Source organism: Theropithecus gelada, chromosome 5 (genome assembly GCF_003255815.1).
Source record: "Theropithecus gelada isolate Dixy chromosome 5, Tgel_1.0, whole genome shotgun sequence".
In the NCBI taxonomy this organism is placed as follows: domain Eukaryota; kingdom Metazoa; phylum Chordata; class Mammalia; order Primates; family Cercopithecidae; genus Theropithecus; species Theropithecus gelada.
This window is the reverse complement of record NC_037672.1, coordinates 4,419,738-4,429,137: the sequence shown is the minus strand read 5'-3', so window position 1 is coordinate 4,429,137 and position 9,400 is coordinate 4,419,738. Positions and strand designations below refer to the sequence as shown.

At 51.6% G+C, this 9,400-nt stretch overlaps 1 protein-coding gene across 2 annotated transcripts in view; it reads right to left on the bottom strand.

Moving 5' to 3' along the window:
* ACOX3 (acyl-CoA oxidase 3, pristanoyl) overlaps positions 1-8,938 on the bottom strand; it is a 55,392-nt gene extending 46,454 nt beyond the window's left edge. The window contains exons 1-5 of one of the 2 annotated variants that reach the window (XM_025385942.1): positions 8,805-8,938; positions 4,036-4,193; positions 3,425-3,658; positions 2,507-2,581; positions 1,944-2,033 (exon numbers count right to left, since the gene is read on the bottom strand). In XM_025385942.1, coding sequence (XP_025241727.1) covers positions 1,944-2,033; positions 2,507-2,581; positions 3,425-3,658; positions 4,036-4,179 — 543 coding nt within the window. In that variant the 5' untranslated portion in view covers positions 4,180-4,193; positions 8,805-8,938. Of the gene's footprint in view, positions 1-1,943; positions 2,034-2,506; positions 2,582-3,424; positions 3,659-4,035; positions 4,194-8,760 lie in introns of both variants that reach the window. The other variant, XM_025385943.1, reaches the window with a different exon arrangement.
* Positions 8,939-9,400: the final 462 nt, after the last annotated feature.

The window sequence follows — 9,400 nt, the reverse complement described above, 5'->3', positions numbered from 1 at the left end:
AAAAAAAAAAAAAAAAAAAAAAAAAAAAAAAAAAAAAAAAAGATATCTTGTGGCTTAAAAGAAAGTTCCCAAGAGAGCCTCATGCCCTACTTTACTCCCAGTCCCACTCTGAGCAGGAGCCTTGGCCCCACTCCCAAGGCCCCACTGCAGGGGCACCCTGTGAGAGGACCACCTCTTATCCCTGCTGGGCTGGGGGTCCACTTGGGTTCATTACTGGGCTCTTCCATGCAGTACCCCAGGCAGAGTCCACACAGCCCATGCTGTGGAATGAATGGATGGATGAAAGAATGAATGGACAGATGGAAGAATGAATGGACGGATGGAAGAATGAATGGACGGATGGAAGAATGATGGACGGATGGAAGAATGAATGGATGGATGGAAGAATGAATGGATGGATGGAAGAATGAATGGACGGATGGAAGAATGATGGACAGATGGAAGAATGAATGGATGGATGGAAGAATGAATGGATGGATGGAAGAATGAATGGATGGATGGAAGAATGATGGATGGATGGAAGAATGAATGGATGGATGGAAGAATAATGGATGGATGGAAGAATGAATGGATGGATGGAAGAATGAATGGACGGATGGAAGAATGAATGGACGGATGGAAGAATGAATGGACGGATGGAAGAATGATGGATGGATGGAAGAATGAATGGACGGATGGAAGAATGAATGGACGGATGGAAGAATGAATGGACGGATGGAAGAATGATGGATGGATGGAAGAATGAATGGACGGATGGAAGAATGAATGGACGGATGGAAGAATGAATGGACGGATGGAAGAATGAATGGATGGATGGAAGAATGAATGGACGGATGGAAGAATGAATGGATGGAAGAATGAATGGATGGATGAGAGAATGAATGGATGGATGAGAGAATGGATGGATGGAAGAATGAATGGATGGATGGAAGAATGAATGGATGGATGGAAGAATGAATGGATGGAAGAAAGAATGGATGGATGAAAGAATGATGGATGGATGACCGTTGAGCATATCCACAGGTGCAGAGCTTCACTTCCTGCCACACAACAGTCCTCCCTGACCACTGCCAACAGGAGAGGGTGGAAGGCGGGTGAGGAAAGACTGGCAGGGAGACCTCGGCCTCAGGGACAAGTGGAGGCCAAGAAGAGTGATGTGGCGGCAGGGAGGCAGGGCCAGGGGAACAGAGCGGGGTGGATGGGGACCCTCCCCATCCTCCGTCCCAGGCTTGCGCCCCTCCACAACACTGACAGCCCCAGGGCATCCATTTGTAGCCCATCTCCCTCCACCCCTGCACCCCTCCTCAGCACTGACAGCCCCAGAGCATCCATCTGTGGCCCATCTCCCTCCACTCCTGCGCCCCTCCTCAGCACTGACAGCCCCAGGGCAACCATCTGTGGCCCGTCTCCCTCTACCACACCGGAAGCTCCCAGGCAGTGGACTCGATGCAGGTACCAGAGAGGTCAAGAGGATGGCAAGGGCCCGAGGAATCAGACTGCGGTGGCAGAAATGGACAAGGCAGGCTGTTCGCAGAGGGAGAGCCACAAAGGGCAGAGGGCAGGGAGCACGTTGTATCCACGGGGCCCAGCGTAGAAACCACGGGCCATGTGAACAGTTTATGAATCCACTATAATAGGCAGCCAGGTAAACAAGGCAATAAATTTTACAGAATGAGGGCTTCTTCGCTGCACTCAAATTACACACAAATCCAAACCACGATCAATTCCCCATAAAGCTCGTGGTGGGCACAGGCTTTGTCTTCCAACGCCTGGTCTCCCGAGCCCCACTTTTCAGTGTGATGAATCTCAGTATGTATTTCTACATACATGTATGTGGACAGGCCTCTTGCTTTAATTTTTTTTCTTATTCCTGGCAACCACATTCGCACTCGTGACATCTCATACGCTCCAAACCCAGGGAGCCGGCGGAAGGTAACACCTACCTTAGTGGCAGGATCGTAGTGGGCAGTCGTACGAATGGCCTTGGTATTACTGCCGTGGCTTAACTCAGTCAGAGCAAAACATCCAAAAATCTAAAAGTCAAAGCACAAAACGATGGAAAGCAAGAAAAGTTCTTTGTGCACATGCCCAGAAGGCATGTGCTGCCAACTTTCCTTTAAAGATGAAACCACATATCAAAGCCCCAAATTTCCATCTACCCAACTAGTGACTTGACTGAGTCGTGCTGCCACGCTTGGCTGGCAACCACAGCAGCCTAAACCAAGCTGACCGCAGCTGCTCCAACTCAGCAAGGTGGCAGGAACTGCTTGTCAGGAGAAGACAGTGGAAGGCCCCAGCGACAATTCGCCTGGTGCTGAGGAAGTCAATGTGCCTGTGTTTGCTAAAGAACAGTGCTAGCTAATTGGTGAGAAGCCTGAGAACACTAGGAAGCAAGAAGAGCATGAGCCCCCTAGGCACCCACTACTACAATCATCCCTTTTCACAAATCTCTACGGAGATCAAGCAAGAGAACTAGGCTCACAATTCACCGGGAACCAGAACTTACCTCCATACTGAAGATCTTTTGAATATAGGTGAGATGTCTTTCAGAACCAGAACTGTAAACTGCTGATCCAAAAACCTGAAAGTATAACATTGTCCTATTAACAAGGGCAGGTAAGAAGAGTACGGCTCTTCCGGAACATCACAACAGACGACGGCACGCTAACACCACGCCCACCCTGGTTCCCCGCCACAATGCACTTTCCCTGAGGTGGAGAACGAAGCAACGAGAGGTTAGCCAGCAGCCCGGATGCCCCAGGCCAGGGTCTCCCGACACACAGCGGCCCGGGTCCCTGAGTTCATGTGAGTGGTAAGACCTGTGTCCCTGTGCCGAGCAGCTTGTGTAAGGCACACAGAATCACTTGGGACTTAAGATGCCTGCAAGGAGTCCTGGGGGTCTGAGGACAGCAGGGAGACAGAACAGGAGGGCATGTGGAGCGCAGAGGCCACTGGCCCATCAAACATTGCAGGCAAGGCTACGGGCAAAGCCATTTTGCCCAAGCTCAGCTCTGCTGGTATGTTACAAAGGAAGGAAAACACATGTTTCTTACTTTGGCCTACTTTTTTTTTTTTTTTTTTCATTTGTCTCTTTTTTTGTATGAGGCAAAAAAAAAAAAAAGAAAAAAGCCCCACCAGCTCCTCTTCTGATGGGACTTGAAGCTTCACCACATTGTATTTTATTCAAGGACTTATGTGTGTAAATTTGCAAATACATGATGGTGGATGGGCTTGAAAATAAAAGAATGAAAAGGGGGACTGAAATTTTTAAAAAAACATTAAAAAAGATAATTTAAAAAATTTGCAAATATAGCTGGAAACACTGGAGCTTCTCTGCCTCCCGGTTGGCCCTGGGACAGGCATCCCTCAAGGCTCAGCATAGCAGGCGAAAGCCGTGTCCTTCTCCCCTAGGCTGCACGCTCACCAAGGTATGGAGGAGGTACTTGGCAGCCAGAGAAGAGTCATACATCCCCAGGCACTGAATCAAGGCGGGGACCTTCAGAGGGCTCTTGAACATGTCTTCGACACTGAGGAAGTCATACTCGAAGATCCGCTTGCATCGAAGGAAGTTCAGCTCACGATACTTCTCCAAGGACAGATCGGCTCCAGGGGAACGGGCGAAAAGAGGGTCGTTCTCGAGAGCTGAGAAGATGGTTTTCTGGAAATGCAGGAGATGGGGAAGGTTTATTTGGAGTAAAAGATGAACTTTCCATGTGCCCTTATATATTACCTCTAGGTCACAGGCTTCATGGGATGCTGTCTGACTTAAGAGACACCCAGACAGAGATATGACTATCATTCCCAACAGACTAGAGGGCTGCAGGCTTAAGAAACATCAACAATCCATGTTCATTTCCAGACTCCTCATCAGTTCCCTGAGGCCTATACTGGGGTGCAGAAAGGAGAGCGGCTGCGCTGCCTGGGATGAGCCTCACCCGGCAGAGGGGGAGCTGTAAGAGCCAGAAATTCCATTGTGCTAATGAATTAAGACCCCACCGGGAAAAAAGACAAGCTGCACGCAACCGCACACCTCACCTTAAAGCGGAGCATGTCCTCCCCTTCCGTGAACAGCGCCAGCTCCTTCCAGCTGAACGACGCTCTTGCCCGGTAGGCGTCCAGGGGTCCCCTGGGGAATTCCGGGAGCAGAGCTGCATCGCCTCCTTCCACAGTGGGTGCCATCGTGTGACGAGAGCCTGCACAAAACATGCAGCCTGAATCCACGCGCTCCCATCTGTGGGTTCAAATCACCCCCACCAACAGGAGAGCTGGCAACACCTTACAAATCAGAGAAAAGCAAACTCGAAATCCAAAAGGATAGCAAAAGAGAGTCGCCCTGTGAATGGCTAGCATCATTTTCCCAAAAGAAAAGGCGAGAAGAATTCCCTCATCCACTCCTGAAGACAGATGCCAAGGACACAGAAGAGAGCCAGGCACAGCCGGGGGATCACCAGGCACACAGTGCAGAGGGTTCGTCGGAGGCCTTGCTTTCTGTTGCACAGCCTTGCCTGAGAGCACTGTGCCCTCTTGGGAGCACCTTGGACATCCAGACCCATCCCCAAGGCTCACTAAACCCAGGGTCAGGAAGCATTCCCTCTGGAATCCAGCCAGTGCCAGCTAGTCCACTCTGGCCACACACGATGGTACCTCACGTCCCCACCCACCGGCGCCGGTCCACCTGGACACAGGACCTCTGGCACAGGCTTCTGCACTGATATTCCCTCGACATATAGACACCTGGCTTCCCGCTAACACAGCAGGCCTCCCAAACTCAGCTCTCTTGACCAAATAACCATTCTGGAATTTTCTGGATAGACTGGGTCCTTTTCCAAGTGGCTTGGCTGATGAAGGTATTGAAGGGAATGGCTAGTGAACCCAGGTCTGGCTGAGTCCTGGGCGTGGGCCCCCCACCTTCACTCTTTAAGGCCTAGAGGAAAGAGGAACTTTTGAGTCCTTTGAGCTGAAACAGCCTGCGGTGCTGCAGCCTGAGTCTGGCTTGCTATTCTGTCCTATCCTTCCTTAGAATTGGAGGAAAGTACAGGGCACTGGCCGGCCGGTTAAAAACGATTAGCGTGGCCGCCGGACTTAAGACTCAGGTATGAGGCTTTCTGGGAAAAGGCTTTCTAACAACCCCCAACCCTCCTGGGTTGAGCATTGGTCTGCTGGAACCAGCTTCCACTTCCACAGTTTTCTTGGGGAAGCCATAGGCTGACTAGAGGCTGTCACCCCAAACTCCCAGCATTGGCAGGTCCAGAAGTCTCTACTCAACAGTCGCCCATGCGCGCGCCCTCTCTCTCCTCTGACCCATACCTCCTGCGTCCCAACCACGACTTTCTTGAAAGTGTAGCCCCCAAAATTCTCCTTACCTCTGAATCTACTTCCTCTGATCTCTCCTAGGTACTAATGCTTCAGACTTTCACTTCCTCTCCCAAATATTAAAGCAAGTTGTATCTCCAAAGGGATCTAAGGAAGCTCTACGCTGTGTCCTTAGGCACCTAGGGTATGAATCCAGACAGTCTTGTCCCTGGCGTCCCTCCCAATTTAGGTATACAGCTCTCGACATGGGCAGTTATGTGGGACCTACCACTGTTGCCAGGGCCCCAAGTTTGTAAATGGCTAGGAGGATTGCTCTCCCCTTGTGTAAGATGCTCTCCTCCCCCAGTTTCTACCCAGCTTACCTCCCCCACTGCAATACAATCTCTAAGCCTTAGCTCCTTGGCCACGGCCTTAGAACTGATGACCCAGTACTTTAACAACTGGAACTAGGTCTACAACAACACAATAGATCAGGATGAAAGCGAATTGAGTAAATTAAAGGGAGGCACGGGGAGAGGGGAGGGATAGCATTAGGAGATATACCTAATGTAAATGACAAGTTAATGGGTGCAGCACACCAACATGGCACATGTATACCTATGTAACAAACCTGCACGTTGTGCACACGTACCCTAGAACTTAAATTTAAAAACAAAAAAAAAAAAGGGAGGCACATGTTCCTACAGTGGCAAATGGGGCAACGAGCGAATGTACTTCCGCTGTGTTCCCAAAATCCATCTACCAAGAGAGAAAAAGAGAGGGAAAGAGAAATAGAGAGAGAGAAGAGAGAGAAAGAGACAGAGGGGGAAGAGAGAAGGGCAGAAAGTCAGAGAGAGAGAGAGAAACGAAAAGTAAAAGAGAGAAAGGAAAAGAGAGATATACAAGTAGTTAAGAAAAAACAGTGCACCCCATTCCTTTAAAAGCCAGGGTAAATTTAAAACCTATAATTGATAATTGAAGGTCTTCTCCGTGACCCTGTAACACTCCAATACCACCTTGTTGTCAGTTAAACAGTGTAATGCAGACATCAGGAAAAAAACTTCAAAACTCCATCTTAGGCCCAGAGTAAAACTTACAAACCCTATTGAACTTGGCAACCTCAGTTTTTTTTTTAAATAGAGATCATGAGGAGCAGGCAAACCCTATTGAACTTGGCAACCTCGGGTTTTTTTTCATAAGAGATCAGGAGGAGTAGGCGGAACGGGACAAATGGGCCCTCAGGCTAGCGGACGTTCGCCCCCATTTGCTACTATAGGAATATGCACCTCGCTTTAATTTACTCAACTGCTTTCATCCTGATCTATTGTGTTGTCGTAGACATAGTTCCTGTTGTTAAAGTACTGGGTCATCAGTTGAGGCCCTGACCAAGGAACCAAGGCTTGGAGATTGTATCGCAGTGGGGGAGGTAAGCTGGGTAGAAATTAGGGGAGGAGACTTTGGAGGCTCTGGAAAGGGGAAAGGCTGGGCAAATTGAATGCCTAATAGGGCTTGCTTGCAGTGCGGTCTACAAGGACACTTTAAGAAAGACTGTCTGAATAGAAATAAGCCGCCCCCTCATCCATGCCCCTTATGTCAAGGAAATCACTGGAAGACCCATTGCCCCAGGGGACGAAGGTCCTCTCAGTCAGAAGCCACTAACCAGATGATCCAGCAGCAGGACTGAGGGTACCCGGGGCAATCGCTAGCCCATGCCATCACCCTCACAGAGCGCCAGGTAGGCTTGACCATTCAGGGCCATGCCACTGTACTACCAGCTCCCCTTACCAAGAGTTTCTGTGGAGAATGTGGCTTCCCAGAAATACTGATGCCCCATCATACAGGAGTTTTTCTAAAGGAAACCCCACTTTCACCGCCCACACCTATATGCCCCTGCACTTCAGGCCATACATTTCAATCCCTGTATCTTTAACCTCCTTGTTAAATTTGTCTCTTTCAGAAATCAAAGCTGTAAAACTACAAATGGTTCTTCAAATGGAGCCCCAAATGCAGTCCATGCCTAAGATCTACAACGGACCCACGGATCTACAACGGACCCACGGACCGGCCTGCTAGCCCACGCTCCGATGTTGATGACATCGAAGGCACCCCTCCTGAGGATATCTCAACGGCACAACCCCTACTACGCCTCAATTAAACAGGAAGCAGTTAGAGTGGTCGTCACCCAACCTCCCTAACAGCACTTGGGTTTTCCTGTTGAGAGGGGCACTGAGAGACAAGACTAGCTGGATTTCCTAGGCCAACTAACAATTCCTAAGCCTAGCTGGGGAAGGTGACCACACTCACCTTTAAACATGGGGCTTGTAACTCAGCTCACACCCAGTCAATCAGGTAGTAAAGAGAGCTCACTAAAATACCAGTGACGCTAACAACAGGAGGTAAAGAAATAATCTGATCATCTATCATCTGAGAGCACAGGGGGAGGGACAACGATCAGGATATAAACCCAGGCATTCCGGACGAATTAGGCAACCCCCTTTGAGTCCTCTCCCATTGTACAGGGAGCTCTGTTTTCACTCTATTAAATCTTGCAACTGCACAGTCTTCTGGTCTGTGTTTGTTCCGGCTTGAACTGAGCTTTCGCTTGCCACCCACCACTGCTGATGGCGACTGTTGCAGACCCGCCGCTGACTTCCACCCCTCGGGATCCAGCAGTGTGTCCGCTGCGCTCTGATCCAGCGAGGCACCCATTACCGCTCCCAGGCTAGAGGCTCGCCACTGTTCCTGCGTGGCTAAGTGCCTGGGTTCCTCCTAATCCAGCTGAACACTAGTCACTGGGTTCCATGGTTCTCTTTCGTGACGCACAGCTTCTCATAAAGTTTTAACACTCACTGCATGGCCCAAGGTTCCATTGCTTGGAATCCCTGAGGCCAAGAGCCCCAAGTCAGAGAGCAAGAGGCTTGCCGCCACCTTGGGAGCTGCCCGCCACCACCTTGGGAGCTCTGGGAGCAAAGATCCACCAATAACAATGCCTGGATAGTGCCCAGCGTCTAGACAGGGTCTACTGTGTGGGCTGCTACATTCCAAATACGGTGAGGTCTGGCTAGTGCCCAGGGTCTACTGTCTGGGCTGCTGCATTCCAAATACAGTGACGCCTGCCTAGTGCCCAGGGTCTACCATCTAGGCTGCTGTCATTCATATGAGAGGCTCTGAGCAGCTTCTGGCATGGAAGTGGGGGCTTCAAGATCACTATTCTGGCAACAGCCTCCACCACTCTTCTCCCTGCGGTGCGGATCACTCTCCCTTTCCTGAACAGCTGCCCAGTTCAATGTGCAAAGCCCTCCGAACGCCCAGCACGTGGGCCACCTGCACTCCCGGCCCCTGCTCTGTGTAACCCTGGCCCCGCCACCCGCCAATCCGCACAGCTCCCACGCCCCAGGGCCTGGCATGTGCGGTGCCCCCTCTCCCGACCCGCCGCGACCGCGCCCCGGGGGCTAACGCAGCCTCCACCTTCGGGCTCGCCAGTCCCCGCTGCTTTGCACGGTCCAACTCACGCAGCAGGCGCTCAGGGGATGCCTGTCGGGCCGCGACCAACCCGGCAAGATGAGGACTACCTGCCCGCGCAGCGCTGCTGTCTCCAGCCTGGCCCCACTGCGGTCCCGCAGTGCCTCTCGGCCTCCGTCCGTCCCATGGGCGGGACCGGGGACGCGGGCGCCCTGACGTCATCGTGCCGCGCCACCTTCGTCGCCCGGGAAACGTGGACGCCGCTGCCACCCGGGCAGGGCCGGGAACCAGGAAGCTTCGCCCAGGCGCTCCGGGCACTCTTGGCTTCTCCGCCTTTAGGCAAGCCCTGGCTGACCGACTCTCGCGAGTCGCTGCCCTCTCGGAGCGCCGTAGTTCTGAGATGCAGTTCACACCCCGGCCCTTCCTGGGGCCCACTCCAAGGCTACTGGATCAGGACCCCCAGTCTGGGGCACGGCATTTTCAAATTAATCAACAGGCACTACGTGATGGCTCACACCTGTAATCCCAGCGTTTTTGGAGGCCAAAGCGGGAGGATCGCTTGAGGCCAGGAGTTTGAGACCAGCCTGGGCAACACAGCAAGATCCGGCATGCCCAAGGGCTTGCTGAAGTTTGAGAACCGTGGTTC